Here is a 20129-nt window from a genome sequence, read left to right as displayed (position 1 = left end):
CCCCTAGAACACGTGCTGGTTGGACTTGTTATATTCACCAATCAAAATGACTTTTAGAGTACTTATTTTTATAAGGATAGTTTCTATTGGTTAGATCTCTTTTTATCTAATTTACATTTTTACATAATTTGGGGTTACTATCCTTATAAATAACTTAATATCTTAAATTGGGTTTACGACCATTAGGGAAATCCGATTATTTGGTTAGATAGAATTCAAAGTGAACAATAGAAAAGAATTATATATATTTGCTAAAGGAAATACTTCTAAAAATTAACGCTGTCAAACCTTATTTATGTCGCTAAGTGTCAAATAAGAAGAATTTCACAATTTATACTTATATATCAAAAGTTATCCATAACATTAAAGACTTTCTAATTATATCTTTTTATACAAAAAGCTTTATACAAGAATTAGTTATTTCTACAATTACATAGAACTTTCACTTAGTTTTAAATGAAATATTAAAATTTATTTCTTTAAACCTCACTGTACCTTCATTATACATAGAGGTACCCCCAAAAAGTTCTATGTGAATTTTTTGTTCATTTGAACAAACAAACAAAAAACAACCCAGATGTTCCATAATCTTCTTCACCATTGGTTTTACATGTACCACAAATAACATGCTATGTGGATTTACAAATGAAACATAAATATCCATTTGACGCTGGCTTTTAATAAACAAACTATACATGCAAATTTATCGCTTTAAAGGGAATATTGATATTATTAATTTTGAAGTCTACAACTTTATCTCGAAACCCTGTCTTGGTTATATCTTTAAGATCATCCTCTTGGCACAACTTTTTGGAATTTTGGATCTTCAGTGCTCTTCAACTTTGTACTTGTTTGGCTTTACAAATATTTTGATATGAGCGTCACTCACGGGCACTTGTCTTGTCTCAGAATATATTTTTTCCCTATATACATGTACCTTAATATAACATAATATATTAAGGTATATAGGAAAAAATATTCTGAGTCAGAAACGCACGTCTGGCATACTAAATTATAATCCTGGTACCTTTGATAACTTTTTAAAAACAAAGTTATTTCATCTGGCCAGGAATATGAAAGTAAAAAATGATAATTTGTCTATACTTTTTTTTATCAAAGCGGCAAAGGATCCTTAAATTATTCATAATCCCTAAATTAGATTACGGAATTTGTAGACAAATATAAAAAGGTTCAGTGATTATGTAAAATCACTGGTCATTTTCAGGGATTATATTTAATTACTAATGATTTCAGTGATTCTACATATTCCCTGAAAAATCAGGGATTCCACATAATCCCTGATTATACAAATTCACTGTAACATATATAAATAAGAATATATGGATTTACTTTTCTACATTGGTTAGAGGTATAGGGGGAGGATTGAGATCTCATAAACATGTTTAACCTCGCCGCATTTTTGCGCCTATCCCAAGTCAGGAGTCTCTGGTCTTTGTTAGTCTTGTATTATTTTAAGTTTAATTTTAGTTTCTTGTGTACAATTTGGAAATTAGAATGACGTTCATTATCACTGAACTCAGGCGCGGATCCAGAGGGGGGGGGGGGGGGTCCGGGAGTTGTAACCCCCTTTTTTAGGACGATCAATGCATTTTAATGGGGACATGTAATTGGAACCCCCTCCCCCTTTTTGTCCTGTGTTAGGAACCCCTCTTTATAAAATGGCTGGATCCGCCCCTGGAACTAGTATATATTTATTTAGGGGCCAACTGAACATGCTGAAGGACGCCTCCGGGTGCGCCGGGGAATTTCTCGTTACATTGAAGACCTGTTGATGACCCTCTGCTGTTGTTTTTTCTATGGTCGGTTTGTTGTCTCTTTGATACATTCCCCATTTCCATTCTTAATTTTATGATTGCAAATGAGACAACTATCCACCAAAATTCAAATGAAGTGGATGTAAACAAGGCCTTCAATGATGACGAGAACCCAAACCGTAATTGTCCAGGCATGAACATAAGAAAAATAAAAATATTAAGAAAACTAACGGTCTAATTTATAGCTAAACAATGAACGAAAAACAAGTATGACAGACGTGAATCATCGACAACCACTAAACTACAGGCTCCCGTGACTCAAAGGCACATAAAGAATGTGGCGGGGTAAAACATGTTTGTGACAACTTATAAAAACCATGTATCTAAAACTTAAGATGTAAACCAGTACACGTTCAACATCCAATGGATTTCAGTAGTGCCAAGACGTCATTAACTGTCTGAGAAAAACGTGACCTTTATGCTGTGTTGTTTTATAGTTATTTTATAGTTTTTTTCTGGTTGCACGAAGAAATAACTATTGTACTGCGTAGCGAGAATGGCCGAGTAGTTACGATTGAAAAAGGACCAACAAAAAATCCATGGCCGAAACAACTTTACAAAGTATGGCCGAACTTGCAGTTTAGTAGAAACCAGTGGCCGTCTGCATCTTATCCGAATAATCCAGTCGTTATATTACCTCATTATCGATCAGTTCTTCACTATTCGAGATATCTTGCATCGAGTTATGTTGTAGTTGGAGCGAACAGTTGTAATTAGTGGCGATAGAGTGATAATGGGCGACTTGTCATGTTTCCCAAAATTATAAACAGATTCAATTTATTCAATCAAACTTAAAAAATCTGAAACTCAAAACAGATTCAATTGCAAAATGTTTCAAGAAAAAAATACATCAAATATATAATTTAATTTTTTTTTTATTAAATGGTCTAGTTTCGGATCTGTCACGTGACATTAAGTGAAAATGGCGACGCTCGAAGACAAGGCAATTTGGGACGATGGAGAGGTATTATAACACAAATATAGCACAGTTTCACTAAATTAACCACCACGAAGAACTGTAAAGAGAAACACAGTCGCATTAAGGGTCCATAAGAGTCAATATATCATGCTATAGAAATGTTCTTTGTAGTTTTTAGTTGAATACATGATTCAATTTACCTTTGTCATCCTCTCACCGGTCATCGTGCAAACACTTTTTCACAGGAACGACAAGTTGACCTGTGAAATTTATCATTTACCTACATTCATACGTTATTGTCCCATTATATAATGTTCACTGTAATACAATTAATATTAGAATTAACATGTTTATACATCATTCTGACATTCATGTTCATGTGTATATTTACCAGCAGTCATATTATCAGTAGAGGCTCTATCTGCATGTTAGTTAATAGAGGCTAGAGTAGGATCTGTTAACAAATGTCCTTAAAACTTTTTTTGGTAGTGGTGGGCAGCTGAGACATCAAGTACCCCACCCTTTTCATATATTTTGTTAATCCAAAATATATACCTTGTAATATATATCAATTAACAAAAAAACAGACCTATATATTTCAATCATTTGGTCAATATTACATTCTTGTTAAGAAGCAAAATAGGTGCAATAATATAATTTTCTTTTGCAATAAATTTGTCACATCTTAAACACTTTTTTCTTATTGCCCATTTTACATCTTTCATTATAAAGATATTTCAATTCCAAAATACAATACATTGTACATATAAAAGACGTTTGGTCAGATCATAGATGGTAAATGTAATATCAACCCAGAGTGTGACACCTTCACTGATTTTAACATGTTTAAATATTAATTAAAAACTGATAAAAAGTTTCATTGCCGTTCCCTCCTAAAGGATGCTGTCACAATGGAATTTCTTTAAATAATTGTTATTATGTTTTATGTATACAAACCCTTGAATGATAATTAGGTGCAAATGTCAAAATAGTAGGATTTATTGCATCTACATGTATCACTGGCATCAGTGGAAATACCACATCAGAATAAATAGAGTTTAATTGGTTTGACAAATAACTGATGCATTTAATTTACGACTGTTGTTTAAAGAATAAATACGGACATTTGGATTAGTTTCAGATACCTATGATATAATCGAGCAAGTGATAATATCAAACTATTGATATATTTAATCTGAATTTCTCACCCTTTTCATATATCATAGAGCCTGAAAACGTGACCTATTCCAGCGGCTCATCCCTACCACTAATTTTTATAGCAAGTGCCCCCCCCCCCGAGGATGAAACATGCATCTCTTTTCTGTTTGATTTCAATCTTTTCTATTTCCCTGATGGTGAATGGGTTCCAAATGACAAAACCATATTCTATTTCCAATCTATCCATTGCTAAGTTGAACTTGCCTAATGGTCACTTGTCTCTGATTGTCATTTTCAGACCTACATGTATAGACCCCCTATGATCCCCTGATAGAGGGTTCAACTCAAGGGTGGAAGGATGTGGATTTGAACCTGGACCAAATAGTAACTGCTACTTCTCCACTAACCACATGGCATTAAGTCTGTTTAAGGAATAAAAGCAAAAACAAATAAACTTTGTGTTAGGGTAGGGTGACTGTCTTCCTCCTTGTTTTCTAGCATATTCTAGTTCAAAGCAGGTTTAATATTTATATTACTTTTACATGTTCTTGTCCTTAATCATTGTTAATACATTTAATTATCTGCTGGACATTAAACAGCCCTCTATCAACATCATCAGAACTCCCAAATGTTTTCTCTGTGTTTTGTAACAACAAAGGACAGAATCTCCTGATTTGGGACAGGCACAACAAAGCGTCTGGGTTAAACATGTTTTGTGAGATCTCAACCCTCACCCTATTCCTCTGCCCAATGTATAATACAGAAACACATACATGTACATGGAGTAATATGCATGGAGTAAAACTCAGTTTAAAAGAAATCTGAATAGGTATACGTAACTAAAGAAACTAAGCAAAATGACAACGATACATAAATGATGATAAACAATTAAAACAAATGTATAACAAATAAAGTTCTGGCAGTGACCCTGAATACATATAACATACAACAAACACACACATGTCATAAAATATCATTGCTTAAATTATTTTTGTGGAGCCTTTGACTTTAGTCGAAAAAGCGAGACTAAGCGTCCACAAATATTCACTCTGTGGTTAAAGTTTTTGAAATTTTAATAATTTTCTTAAACTATCCTGGATTTCTACCAAACTTGGACTGAAGCTTGTTTATGATCTTGAGATAGTATCCAGAAGTAAATTTTGTAAAAATAAAATTCCAATTTTTCCGTATTTTACTTATAAATGGACTAAATAGTTGTTCTGCTGGGAAATATTACATTCACTCAGGGCTTCCAAAACGGTCATATATTCCGGTCATTTGTATAATGTCAGGTAAAAAACCGGCTGGGAAAAGCATGAAACGGTCATATACTATTTAGTTTTCAAGGCTTTTTCGGTCATTTTAATATAACTCACGATCTTTTTGACCCAACAATTTACCTTTAACAGTCATACATTTCCGGTCATAAAAGTGACATGTTGATTAATTACTATCAAAACAACCCTTACTTCAATACTTTCTAATTTTAATCACGGTTAATTAGTTGGTGGACAGCTGAAAACTACCTGTTCAGGTGACAGGTAAACTAATTTTAGTACCGGACATCATATAAATTAATCTGTCCATTCACAATTACTTTCGTACATTTTAGCGGTTTGTATCTAATTGATTTAGTCCAAAAGATCAAATTTATAATAAATACATTTATAAACTTGATTTCTTGAAACATTTAAAAAGGTTTTACATGAAAAAATCGTCAGAACTACGTTTTATGAACAAGAACACGTGTGCGCATGTGCAGAGGTGGGAAATTCAATTATGCATCCTACATTTCTTCAAAATTCTAAAAATATCATTGATACCTGTACCTAACGTTCATTTCAAGTATTTTGTTGAAGAAATAACTTGGAAAGAGCTTCTTTGCTCAGTCGTGCTATGTAAACGACGAAATTTTACGTATCCGTTTATGGTCCATGTTTTACCATTGTCAAGTCAACATCCGGTTTTGAAAAATGTGACTTTAATAACGAAAATAAAGTTCTTGACAACGTCATTTTGCACAATTAAAGAGTCTAATGCAGATATGAGCACGCTGATGTGCACACTTTGAATGATGCAATGCCAATTTTAACAGTTTATGTCAGAACATCAAATTCATATCAAAGTAAAGTTTAATATCGTTTTTAATCTAATGTCAATCATTGGGATGGCCATCTGATTACCATAATTGCCTTTTGTGACTTAGTCTTGGGGATTAAAATTCGGATCAGATATAAAATGTCCGGCTGGCTCAGAAAAATTTTGGAAGCCCTGCATTCACTCTGTGGTTTAAGTTTTTAAATTTTAATAACTTTCTTAAACTATCCTGGGTTGGTACCAAACTTGGGCAGAAGCTTGTTTATCATGTTTATGATCATAAGATAGTATCCAGAAGTAAATTTTGTAAAAAAATAAATCCATTTTTCAGTATTTTACTTTTAAATGGACTTAGATTTTCTCCCAGGAAACAAGACATTCACTCTGTGGTTTAACTTTTTAAATTAAATTACTTTCTTATACTATTTTGGATTTGTACCAAACTTGGACAGAAGCTTGTTTATGATCAAAAGCTAGTATCTAGAAGAAAATTTTGTTTTTTTCCAGTAAACATTACATTCAGTCTGCAGTTAAAGTTTTTAAACATTTATTAGATTCTAATAATTAAAATTGACAACAACACTTCAAAAGATCTGCAATTTTATTATCTATGTCTACATGTTTCGCCTGCAAGGCAGGCTTCATCAGGACAATTTTTATACAGAAATTGAGCCCCTGAAGTACTCAAAAGTGGTGCATTGAATTGACGTCGTCATGGTGAGAGAAACAATGAAAAGTGAAAGTAGCAATACAGAGTTATAAATAGATAAGATAAATATAGAAAATTAAAGTTTGTATATAATGTAACTTGAGTTCGTTTTACTATTATATGATACATGAAATTGTTCTAAAGGCTTGGCATCTAATAGGACGAACTTCCCATGGTTCCTACCACTTCGCAAGGCTTCTCTTCCAACCTGGCCATAGTTGGAGGTTACTACTTCCCGGCGCGTCGGCAACAATAGGAAGATTATGATCGCCGCTGTGGATAATAAAATTGTCAAAAACTGTTCCTTTGTTAATTATTTGGTGACTATATATTTTTGGATCGTCTGCAGTAGTTGGTCTGTATAATGGCATAGTTGTGAATTCCTTGTTCATTTAAGATCGCCGGGAAGTAGTAACCTCCAACTATGGCCAGGTTGGAAGAGAAGCCTTGCGAAGTGGTAGGAACCATGGGAAGTTCGTCCTATTAGATGCCAAGCCTTTAGAACAATTTCATGTATCATATAATAGTAAAACGAACTCAAGTTACATTATATACAAACTTTAATTTTCTATATTTATCTTATCTATTTATAACTCTGTATTGCTACTTTCACTTTTCATTGTTTCTCTCACCATGACGACGTCAATTCAATGCACCACTTTTGAGTACTTCAGGGGCTCAATTTCTGTATAAAAATTGTCCTGATGAAGCCTGCCTTGCAGGCGAAACATGTAGACATAGATAATAAAATTGCAGATCTTTTGAAGTGTTGTTGTCAATTTTAATTATTATTTAAGGATTGCATTCATTTGCATGATTTGACAACCCGGCATACCAAGGTATCCACTTCAGGGACTCTACCAAAACGATTTCACAGGCGTTGGTTCACCTCGCGGAATTTAATTTATTATTTAATCGTGAACCCCTGCATCCGAAAGGAACCGCCAAGCTAACAGCGCCGATCTACAGGCCACCAGCATATACATGGACCAAGGAATATTCCATACTTACAACGAAATAACAACTGAATCAAGATGACCAAGATGTCCGATACCACCTATACATCTATAAATGATAGCAGATATAAATGATTGCAGAAGAAACGTACCACGGGCGCCGATCTTAAATGAACAAGGAATTCACAACTATGCCATTATACAGACCAACTACTGCAGACGATCCAAAAATATATAGTCACCAAATAATTAACAAAGGAACAGTTTTTGACAATTTTATTATCCACAGCGGCGATCATAATCTTCCTATTGTTGCCGACGCGCCGGGAAGTAGTAACCTCCAACTATGGCCAGGTTGGAAGAGAAGCCTTGCGAAGTGGTAGGAACCATGGGAAGTTCGTCCTATTAGATGCCAAGCCTTTAGAACAATTTCATGTATCATATAATAGTAAAACGAACTCAAGTTACATTATATACAAACTTTAATTTTCTATATTTATCTTATCTATTTATAACTCTGTATTGCTACTTTCACTTTTCATTGTTTCTCTCACCATGACGACGTCAATTCAATGCACCACTTTTGAGTACTTCAGGGGCTCAATTTCTGTATAAAAATTGTCCTGATGAAGCCTGCCTTGCAGGCGAAACATGTAGACATAGATAATAAAATTGCAGATCTTTTGAAGTGTTGTTGTCAATTTTAATTATTATTTAAGGATTGCATTCATTTGCATGATTTGACAACCCGGCATACCAAGGTATCCACTTCAGGGACTCTACCAAAACGATTTCACAGGCGTTGGTTCACCTCGCGGAATTTAATTTATTAGATTCATAAACTACATGTATCCTGGATTTTTACCAAACTTGGACACAAGCTTCATACAATCAAAAGATAGTATCAACAGGAATATTTTATTGATTTATTTCCTCATTTATGTTTAGCCTGGGATTAACAGAAAGAGTTGGCGAGACACAGGGTTCTGTATAACCCTTAAGATTTTTTTTTTACAGGAATGATGTATGATATGAAAATGAATTGAAGTGTATTATATAACTTTTTCACATAAGTTATGGAGTATATTTCTATTTTTAGGAAAGTCTTGGTGAGGAAGTATTAAAGTTAAACACAGATGAAATAGTAACTAGAACAAAACTGCTAGACAATGAAATAAAGGTATGTCTGTTCTTTCATGCTGCTGGCAAGGTATTCATGGAATGCAAAATCGGCTACTTAACTAAATACAGAGTATGGACAGGGTTTAGTGAGAGAAATTTGTAATTTTTTGTTACTGTTGACGTTTTCGGACTTTTCCATCTCAGATAATTGAAATTCACAGACTGCTTGCACGCATGCAGAATAATTTGATCTGACATTGGGCCAATACAAATGGTTAGACCTTCAGAATCAATGCTTGAAAGTGTTTTAGTAGACATACATGTATAGTCATTGCAATGGCTTTTATCATGTTTATTAATCATGTTGATATAAAAATGTGACAATATCATGTTTCTCAAGAATGAAAACTTGCATTCATAATTCCAGTTGTGATTTTTCTTCACCAAATTTATGCAATCGCATTCAATTACATCTACAAGTACCAATAACCTGTTTATTTCTGAATTTACAGTATATTCTTTTGTATTTTGATGCTATACTTGTCACCTGTACATTGTAAGTTGAAGAATTGTAGACGGGTCAAAGACCATGTGAAATGTCTGCTGACTGGCACATATATCCATTTCTCTTCATCTTGATTTCATTTTCACCAATTTTTTAATTTATATTCTAGATAATGAGGAGTGAAATTCTCCGTATCACACATGACCTGGCTGCAACTAAAGACAAGATCAAAGAGAACACAGAGAAAATTAAAGTCAACAAAACCCTGCCATATTTAGTTTCTAATGTGATTGAGGTAAAGTTAATGTCAATAAAACACTGATTATAACTTTTTTACAATATTGAAATTGATAGCAAACTTAAAAAGATTGTCACATAAATGTGGAAGATCCCTTTCCATTTTGAGATCTCTACATCAATGATAGAGGTCACAGATACTAAAAAAATACTGATATAAGAGCAGAAAAGGAGTTTCCAAATAATAATTCAATAACCTTACATGGCATTGCAACAAAACATAAAAACAGAGTCACTTATAGTAAGAGTAGAATCCCCATTGAGTTTGAGATGATTGCTTTTAAGGTCAAAGTTACGAAAAATAAACTGCAATAAGGGCAGAAAAAGGGGTTTCCAGATAAAAACTCCAACCCCTTTCATTGTTGTATGTCTCTTACAGTTATTAGATATGGACCCAGTTGAGAGTGCAGAAGAAGACGGTGCCAATATTGACTTAGATGCCCAAAGAAAAGGAAAATGTGCAGTCATTAAAACTTCTACAAGACAGGTATGTAGTAAATATATAAAAGTTCTTTTAATAGAAGCAGTATGATGGTAAAGCTCTATTATTTCATTGTATATTTTTTTTTATGACTTTCGATAAAGTTCAAATACCAGATTTATAGTTTCCTTATGAAATGCTTTTTACAGTGAATGGACATTTTTTTAACTTTTTTGGAGGGACGAAAAGATATTATATACAAATACATACCATATACAACTAAATACAGAATTTATATTCTAGAATTGGTCATGAGATTTTGAAGCAAAATCCAACAGCTTGTAGAAGTTGATATTGAAATATTTTCTTTTGGCATATTATAAGATTTTTTGTCCTTTAACTTATACATGTATCATCTTCAATACATTTCAGACATACTTTTTACCTGTAATTGGATTGGTTGACCCAGAAAAACTGAATCCAGGTGATTTAGTGGTAAGATAAACATTACATTTATAAGTTATTATTAACAGTAAAACTTCTTCAACATAGGCTTGCATTGCATGTAGCCCTTTCCATTAGCTTCTTCATGTTTAAGGAAATAGCATCTGACAAAAAAAAATGATTTTTTTATGCCCCACCTATTATAGAAGAGGGGCATTATGTTTTCTGGTTTGTGCGTCCGTTCTTTCATCCGTCATTTGTCCAGCTTCAGGTTAAAGTTTTTTGGTCAAGGTAGTTTTTGAAGAAGTTGAAGTCCAATTAACTTCAAACTTAGTACACATGTTCCCTATGATATGATCTCTCTAATTTTAATGCCAAATTAGAGGTTTTACCCCAATTTCACGGTCCACTGAACATAGCAAATGATAGTGGGAGTGGGGCATTTGTGTACAGGGGACACATTCTTGTTTTGTATACATTTGTTGTTTTACTAATGAATGGAGTTACATTCACATTGTAATTTTTTCTTAACGTGAAAGTACTTTAATTCGTGGGTATCAATTTTCGTGGTTTAAGCAATATTTAGATGTTTGTGGGTTTTCAAATTTGTGGATTTTAGTTTTCTAAAAAAGAATATTGAAAAATTGAAGCCTTTAGAAACGAAGGTTACAAATAGTCTGGATTGAAGGAAATTGCTAAGTAAACATTGACCCGTGTAAATCGTAGTGATAACACTAATTAACCCATGATAATGTTATTAACAGATCATCAAAGGTGTTAATTAGGCCATAAACATGTCACCTTAAGAAAACAGCAACATAAACAAATGCTATAGACGTATCTTGAATTGTAAAATAATTCTTATCAAAATCAAGACCAGCATGAAATCATAATTTCTGATATGTTCGAGAACTATGAGTATATAAAATGAACACTTTATCATACTCGCATATCAATACCGGAAATCTGACTTTCATCGATCAAAAACAAAAGTTGTATAGTTATTAAAGATTAAATGGGTATAATCCTACATGCCGTTGTAGTTCTGTGACTGCTATTAAACTATTCTAAGATTTGGCGCTATTCAATATGTTCTCTTAGACTAGATCATATCAGTAGTTAAACCTACAGATGGGGATCTTTCCATGTCTTGATTTGGACACTGGTTGTTGAATTTCGTTGGATACTTAAATTCATGGATAAAGGCATCCACGAAAATTGGTACCCCACGAATAAACGTACTTTCACAGTACTTAAAAATATTTAAGCTTTACGGTCTATAGCTATCTTCTGTAAACAGCATTTTTCAAGATAAATCTGTTTCAAAGAAAAATAAGAATTCCATGTTAAATTTGCTTTAATCACTTTCAAAATAACTTTAAATTAACCATGAAAAATCAGATATTTTTTTTCATGAGAAAATTTGTAAATTTTTGTTATTTATATATCCATGGGGCTAAAAAAACTCCCTAACACTATACATTTACCTTTTATTTATTTTATTTATAATTTTAGGGTGTAAACAAAGATTCATATTTAATTCTGGAGACCCTTCCACAAGAGTAAGTATAATTATTTAAATAGAAAATTTTTTAATAAATTTTGATCAAAACATACAAACCTCAGGATATGAAAGGTGAACTTGCTACATAAAAAAAATCATATTTTTTATTTTCTGTGCGTGCACATAATACAAATTTTGGAAATAACTCTCATCACTTAGGGCTGGCATTTATAACTTATCGTGATAGGTTGAATTTTGAGCTGGAGTACAATAGTTGTACCCAGGGAGACCAGGAATGCTCATGACCAAAACTTTTGAAAGTAAATAAAATGGTCTTGCCATGACAAAAACATCCTTGTAAAAAGTCATCTTCAATTATGCAAAGCATCTTCTTGAGTAGATACACATATATTCATTTATACATTCTTTTTTAAAGGCTATCTGGAATATTGATAAAATTTGAATGAATTGTTTTCTCTAATTCTGATTTGATTTTTCTCTAATTCTGATTTGATTTTTCTCTCATTAAGATTTGATTCTTCTCTTATTCAGATTTGATTCTCGTGTGAAAGCTATGGAAGTGGATGAACGACCAACAGAACAGTATTCAGATATTGGTGGCTTAGATAAACAGATTCAAGAAGTAAGAGTCATTATCATAGTGTTGACAGGTACTGAAAAATATACCAGAAAATAATGCCACATTTTTCAAATAAATATCAAATTTATCATGGTTCAGAGAATAATTCAAATACAAATATTATTGTGAGATCACCGAAAAGTTAAATATAAAAATTTTCAGTCAAGTTTTAACCATAGCTTGTGATTGATATCATACAATTTTCTCCAAGACATCAAAAACACACTTTATCAAGTTTATTTGAACATATACAATTTATATATATTGAAATAACCATTGGATGAATAAACTGATTTAATGTTTTTATTTGGTAGGCTCCTAGGTTCCATTTGAACAAACTTATTGATATCTGCCAATTAACCTCAGAATTACCTAAAAGTTATGCATTTATACACACAGTATTAATTTTGGATGATTATATATTTGTTAGTTAATAGAAGCAGTTGTATTACCTATGACACACAGAGAAAGGTTCGAGGCATTAGGAATTCAGCCACCTAAAGGTAAGTCAATTAGTTGGAAGATATACTGTAAGCTATAAAAACTATATTAATTTTAAACAATTAAAACCTAAGGAATGATTTATTCTTTAAACAATTTAACAGAAAACAAATATGGAAGAGAATAACCAACACCAACCATTTATTTATAGGCTACTGGCTTTGCACATGCCCATCAAAAATGTGGCTGAGTTAGAAACGTTTGTGAACCCTCCTCCTAATCTGGTACAAATGTACAACAGCACAATATAAGAACAAAGTCTACAAATCAGTTGAAAAAGGTTTTACTCATTAGATCAACACTTGTCACACAAAAAAAGAAAAGAAACACAAAGTATATATCTAAGAGTAATCACAGTTACTGAAAGCTAGTGCAAAGTTTGATAAAAAATGACATTTATTAAAAGCCTTTCTTGTTCTGAAATTCAACATACCATGAATTGCATATATACAGAACGCACTTGTTCCCAGAAGTTTGTAAGTGTGAAATCAGGTACTTCTTATCTGAGAAACATGCAAAAAAAAAATCCTATTCAACTATAAGTCATACAATTATTGTGTCTCAAAAGTTCTTCTTGGTTTAAAAGTTTCAACTATTAGTTTAAATATGTACTAATTTTATATGTTTTACTAGCTAAACTTGAATTATTGGTTATTGACCTAAATAAACCAAGTTTTCCCAGAATAATATATTAATCAGTACACATCAAAAAGATTTAGTTTGTGAGCTTAACATTGCTCAGCTCATGTAGTTCCCTTAGAATTTTCTTATTTCTATTGTAGGTGTGCTACTTTATGGAGCCCCTGGTACAGGAAAAACGTTGCTAGCCAGAGCCTGTGCTGCACAGACCAAATCCACATTTTTAAAATTAGCTGGTCCACAGTTAGTACAGATGTTTATTGGTGATGGAGCTAAACTTGTCAGAGATGCATTTGCTTTGGCAAAAGAAAAACAGCCAGCAATTATATTTATTGATGAATTGGATGCTATAGGTTTGTAAATTTTGATCATGATAAACTGATATTATTTTTTTTTAAGTTATCCAATTGGTAAGGACAAAAAAATAACAATGATATCTCGAAATTGCAGTTTTGCCTTCAATCTAGTTATTTTATTAGAAGAAATTGAGATCTTTATCTTCTTTGCTTCAATGCTTGACTGTATCGATTTCTGTCCTAAGGTTTATCAGTATTGCTCTTAATTGATAGATACAAAGTGATTTAATTTAAAGTAAAGCTTTACTCTTACATGCTGGTACAAGTCTGTTTGATTCCGAGACTCATTAAGTATTTTTTTCTTGATAGGTACAAAGCGTTTTGATTCTGAGAAAGCTGGTGACAGAGAAGTCCAGAGAACTATGTTAGAATTACTTAATCAAATGGATGGTTTCATGCCCAATTCCCAAATAAAGGTTTGTATGTACACATTATAGGTAGTTGTATATGTTAAGAAATATGATTTCACAATTATTTTGCCTTTAATAACATATGACATCATGATAAAAATTTAAAAAGATGATTATTTTTGTTGTAAAAGATTTTAGATAACAAACATCTTCAACATAATATTCATTTATTCACGAAAGTGATAACCTAGAGTGTAAAATAAACTATTTATTAATTTTTCAAGGTTTTAAATATACTCACCATTTATCTTTCTCTTCCATCATATATATTTTTAAAGTTACCTCCCATTGTTCAAAGTGAAGGGAAAAAAAATTAAACTAAATAGAATCATTAAAAATACTTGAAAACTATTTAATGTTATAATATTTTATTGTAAAAAAAATTACAATCACAAAAAAATACCTTTTTCCAGTTGGCAGACAGAATCTTTAAATAGTATGTGCTTCTGTCTAGAGGGAAAAAAAAGTTTTAATCAATTCTAAATTTCAAATATAAAGTAGAATCCGTATTCATATGATCTGACAGTATTATCAGTGGCCATCATGACATCATTCTTGGCCTTGTTATATATCACAATACCAGGGTGTATGTTCTACTATCAATGCAGTTTGTTTTAAGAACCATTCTAATGCAATTAGTTTGAAACGATAATTTTCATTGGACGTTGACAAATATTTTGAGGAGGTTAGATTCCACATTCTACCAGTACATAACTAAGAAAGCCACCATTTTGAATTCCGATTTTTTTGGGGTATGTAATTTCTCAAAAAATAAACAAGATAATTACATTTTGAGCCTCAATATCTTCTTTTTGTCTATATTGAAACCATTCTGAAGCGTATGAAAAGTAAAAATACCTTAAATATTCATGTTTGACATCTAGAGTATACATATGACATTGTTTAGATGCTAAAGACGATGCAACAGTTTCATGGACTTTTTCATTTATGCCAAAATATTTATTAAATGACATTTGTTTTAATATGTGGCATTTGTAAAACTTGATTTTACTGTCACAAATATCTGTTTACACAACTCGGCGTCACTAGGAAAACTCAATTTGCAACAGTAAAATCTACGTTTCAAGAAGGCCAAGCTTAAAATGCAATACAATTATCTCCTAATTTTAATGCTGTTATACATATAGATACCACAAAATTTAAACTTGATTTGTAATGTTTGCAGGTAATAGCAGCCACAAACAGAGTAGATATTTTAGATCCAGCTTTACTGAGATCTGGGAGGTTAGATAGAAAGATAGAATTTCCACATCCCAATGAAGAAGCTAGAGCTAGAATATTACAGATTCACTCAAGGAAAATGAATGTCAGGTATGTTAATATATTAAAATACAACAATTTATATAATATTTAATTGATAATCAATGGTTGCAAAATATTACATACATATTCAGAACAATAGTATGATAGTGTTTTAAAAATGAAATTTCCCTTCATTTGACTTTATCAACAGGCTAGATTTTTGATATTCTAGCTCACAAGGAGGACACATGATGACCTTACCTGTACCTATAAAATTTAATTAAAAGGTCAATAAACAGTTTACAATGACGAGTAAATGCTCAATATAAGTCAAATCGTTTTGATGTATTAATATTCATTAAGGATGGTCTTTTCAAATAACAATAAAAACAAATTACAGAAAATATAAGATTAAGGCACACTGTCTAAACAATTTGGCATTTGAATGTAGGTAAAGCCTGGTTCTAAAGGCCTTCCCTAAACTGTTCTTGGCAATGATGTAGAATGGTAGGAAAATTCACAAAGTAACAGTCAATACATGTTTGTTGAAGCTATGAATCTAGTGTGATATTGACAATTTGAAAAAAAAAAAATCAACTTTTAAGACACCTCAAAAGTACCAAAATTGTGTGTAAAAAAATCCAGATCCTTGATATCAACCGTCATAATTTGAAAAAAATCTGTTAACCTGTTTAGTGGTAATTGCCCCATAAATATCTTTTTAATATAAGTCGATGTGACATGAGTGCCAATGAGACCACCTACATCAAAGTCACAATTGTAAAGGCAAATGCAGTTTTGGGGCTTATATGGTAACAAAGAAATAGAAGTTATGTTAAAAGTGTCAATAGCAAAGATTATCTATGAAATATGAGAAAAATATAAGAATGATTGAAAAATTTCTTGTTAATTAAACCGAAATTGAGAATGGAAATGGTGAACAAATCAAAGAGAAAACAACCCGACCAAAGAGCAGATAACAGCGAAAGGTCACCAATGGGTCTTCAATGCAGCGAGAAAATCCCCAACCCAGAGATGTAGTTTTTGTGTAGGTATAAATAGTTCAAGTTTGGAAGACATGTTTATGGAAGCACATTTCATGTTTTATGTATAATTATTTTTGTTTTGATTTTAGTAAAGATACTAATTTTGAAGAATTGGCCAGATGTACAGATGATTTCAATGGAGCCCAGTTAAAGGCAGTGTGTGTAGAGGCTGTAAGTTAATCTATGCATCTTTAATTAAAACTTCACTTTACTTTTGTTTATATTAAGCTCACCTGGTCTGTTAGGTTGTATAAGTAAGCTATTTTCATCATGTTATCTGAATTAACTTGACCAATTTTAAACCAAATTAAAAGGGAATAATATATGGAAGGTCTTGAAAGAAATTCTGCTATTTATTAATAAAGTGACCTTTAAACATATTGCTCAGTGCATGCATGCATTTTTATACGACCGCAAATTTTGAAAAAATTTTCGCCGTATATTGCTCTCACGTTGGCGTCGTCGTCGTAGTCGTCGTCTGAATACTTTTAGTTTTCGCACTCTAACTTTAGTAAAAGTGAATAGAAATCTATGAAATTTTAACACAAGGTTTATGACCATAAAAGGAAGGTTGGTATTGATTTTGGGAGTTTTGGTCCCAACATTTTAGGAATTAGGGGCCAAAAAGGGCCCAAATAAGCATTTTCTTGGTTTTCGCACTATAACTTAAGTTTAAGTTAATAGAAATCTATGAAATTTTGACACAAGGTTTATGACCACAAAAGAAAGGTTGGGATTGATTTTGGGAGTTTTGGTTTCAACAGTTTAGGAATTAGGGGCCAAAAAAGGGTCAAAATAAGCATTATTCTTGGTTTTTGCACAATAACTTTAGTTTAAGTAAATAGAAATCAATGAAATTTAAACACAATGTTTATGACCACAAAAGGAAGATTGGTATTGATTTTGGGAGGTTAGGTCCCAACAGTTTAGGAATTAGGGGCCAAAAAGGGACCCACATAAGCACTTTTCTTGGTTTTCGCACCATAGCGTTAGTATAAGAAAATAGAAATCTATGAAATTTAAACACAAGGTTTATGACCATAAAAGGAAGGTTGGTATTAATTTTGGGAGTTTTGGTCCCAACAGTTTAGGAAAAAGGGGCCCAAAGGGTCCAAAATTAAACTTTGTTTGATTTCATCAAAATTGAATAATTGGGGTTCTTTGATATGCCGAATCTAACTGTGTATGTAGATTCTTAACTTTTGGTCATGTTTTCAAATTGGTCTACATTAAGGTCCAAAGGGTCCAAAATTAAACTTAGTTTGATTTTGACAAAAAATGAATCGGTTGGGTTCTTTGATATGTTGAATCTAAAAATGTACTTAGATTCTTGATTATTGGCCCAGTTTTCAAGTTGGTCCAAATCTGGGTCCAAAATAAAACTTTATTTGATTTCATCAAAAATTGAATAAATGGGGTTCTTTGGTATGCCAAATCTAACTGTGTATGTAGATTCTTCATTTTGGTCCCGTTTTCAAATTGGCCTACATTAAGGTCCAAAGGGTCCAAAATTAAACTAAGTTTGATTTTAACAAAAATTAAATTCTTGGGCCTCTTTGATATGCTGAATCTAAACATGTACTTAGATTTTTGATTATGGGCCCAGTTTTCAAGTTGGTCCAAATCAGGATCTAAAATTATTATATTAAGTATTGTGCAATAGCAAGTCTTTTCAATTGCACAGTATTGTGCAATGGCAAGAAATATCTAATTTCACAATATTGTGAAATAGCAATTTTTTTTTTAGTTAAGAGTTATCTTTCTTTGTCCAGAATAGTAAGCAAGAAATATCTTATTGCAAGATTTTTTTTTAATTGGAGTTATCTTTCTTTGTCCAGAATCATCTTAATTCTTTGTTATATACAATATTCAATGTATACTCACTTTTTACTACCAACTGATAAATTTAAATAATCTTTACCATTCAGTGATAACAAGCAGTTTTTTTAAAATCTTAATATTTTATGATGTAATTAAATGAGTAGTTATTGTTGCAAACTCCATTAGAATATTTTAATTGAGATTAGTTTTGGATTAAGGGAAAGGGGGATGTGATTAAAAAATTGGGTTCAATTTTTCTTATTTGAAATTTCATAAATAAAAAGAAAATTTCCTCAAACATTTTTTTGAGAGGATTAATATTCAACAGCATAGTGAATTGCTCTAAGAGAAAACAAAATTTTTTAAGTTCATTAGAGCACATTCATTCTGTGTCAGAAACCTATGCTGTGTCAACTATTAAATCACAATCCAAATTTAGAGCTGAATCCAGCTTGAATGTTGTGTCCATACTTGCCCCAACCGTTCAGGGTTCAACCTCTGCGGTCGTATAAAGCTACGCCCTGCGGAGCATCTGGTTGAAAGTATGTTACTCTGACATATATCTCATACGATAGAAAATCTTTATTTCTATATAATTTTAACACCTAATAAAAGGAGTAAAGCCCAAAAAATTGGAAATATTATATTTATGATTAAAATTATGTATATTCAATAATAAAAAAAAAAGCAACAGTAGTATACCGCTGTTCGAAAGTCATAAATCGATTGAGAGAAAACAAATTCAGGCTACAATTTTTAAAAAACTGAGGGATACACATCAAATATAAGAGGAAAACAACGAAACAACAGAAACACTAAAGTGCAACAAAAAAGCAAACCATAATGTAACACACACAGATGCGAACTGTAAGATAACAAATGCCATTTTCCTTACTTGGTACTGGACATTTCAACATAGTCCTTTCACTTTCATAACTGGTATATTTATTATAGAAAGCAGGACTCAGCCAACTTTGTAATAAAAGAATACCTATGTGTTTATACTAATTGAAAGTCAAATAAGGAAAACCTATAAATTCTAATTCACTATTTTTTTCTTTAATTTCAGGGTATGATTGCCTTAAGAAGGGGAGCTACAGAGTTACAGCATGAAGACTATATGGATGCTATCATAGAAGTGCAAGCCAAAAAGAAGGCTAACTTACAATATTATGCTTAAATCTCATTGTGGAATCTCATCATCATAGTTGTTAAAATGTTGAATGGACAAAATAAAGTGAAATATAGATCATTTATTAATTTGAGGAATAGCTGGAGAAGAGATGTTTGATTTGCTGAATCAATAAATTTGATATGATGCTGGGGTTAAAGAAATAGACTTCATGTTGGCCTGTATGTCTGTCCAAAATACCATTACCCTTGACCCTTTAACAGAGACCTCGATACTATGTAAGATTTTTATGCCCCATTTATGGGCATTATGTTTACTGGTCTGTGGGTCTGTCTGTTGGTTGGTTCATCCGTC

At 32.0% G+C, this 20129-nt stretch overlaps 1 protein-coding gene across 1 annotated transcript; it reads left to right on the top strand.

The window, feature by feature from the left end:
- Nucleotides 1-2725: 2725 nt before the first annotated feature.
- Nucleotides 2726-19895, top strand: LOC134724841 (26S proteasome regulatory subunit 6A-B). The gene is made up of 13 exons (XM_063588134.1): nucleotides 2726-2799; nucleotides 8774-8854; nucleotides 9471-9596; nucleotides 9978-10085; nucleotides 10452-10514; nucleotides 11979-12025; nucleotides 12520-12610; nucleotides 13038-13110; nucleotides 13891-14100; nucleotides 14413-14519; nucleotides 15700-15845; nucleotides 16912-16993; nucleotides 19713-19895. The coding sequence occupies exons 1-13, from the start codon at nucleotides 2758-2760 to the stop codon at nucleotides 19821-19823; spliced, it is 1287 nt and encodes a 428-aa protein (XP_063444204.1). The 5' UTR covers nucleotides 2726-2757; the 3' UTR covers nucleotides 19824-19895.
- Nucleotides 19896-20129: the final 234 nt, after the last annotated feature.

The sequence above is a fragment of the Mytilus trossulus genome, chromosome 7, assembly GCF_036588685.1.
Source record: "Mytilus trossulus isolate FHL-02 chromosome 7, PNRI_Mtr1.1.1.hap1, whole genome shotgun sequence".
Taxonomy (NCBI): Eukaryota; Metazoa; Mollusca; class Bivalvia; order Mytilida; family Mytilidae; genus Mytilus; species Mytilus trossulus.
This window is presented reverse-complemented; position numbering and strand designations above follow the sequence as displayed.

Coding starts and splice junctions, on each gene's coding strand:
- LOC134724841 (XM_063588134.1), top strand. CDS start 2,758: ATGGCGACGCTCGAAGACAAGGCAATTTGGGACGATGGAGAG. Junction 14,101..14,412: donor TGATGAATTGGATGCTATAG/GTTTGTAAATTT, acceptor TTTTCTTGATAG/GTACAAAGCGTTTTGATTCT. Junction 14,520..15,699: donor TGCCCAATTCCCAAATAAAG/GTTTGTATGTAC, acceptor TAATGTTTGCAG/GTAATAGCAGCCACAAACAG.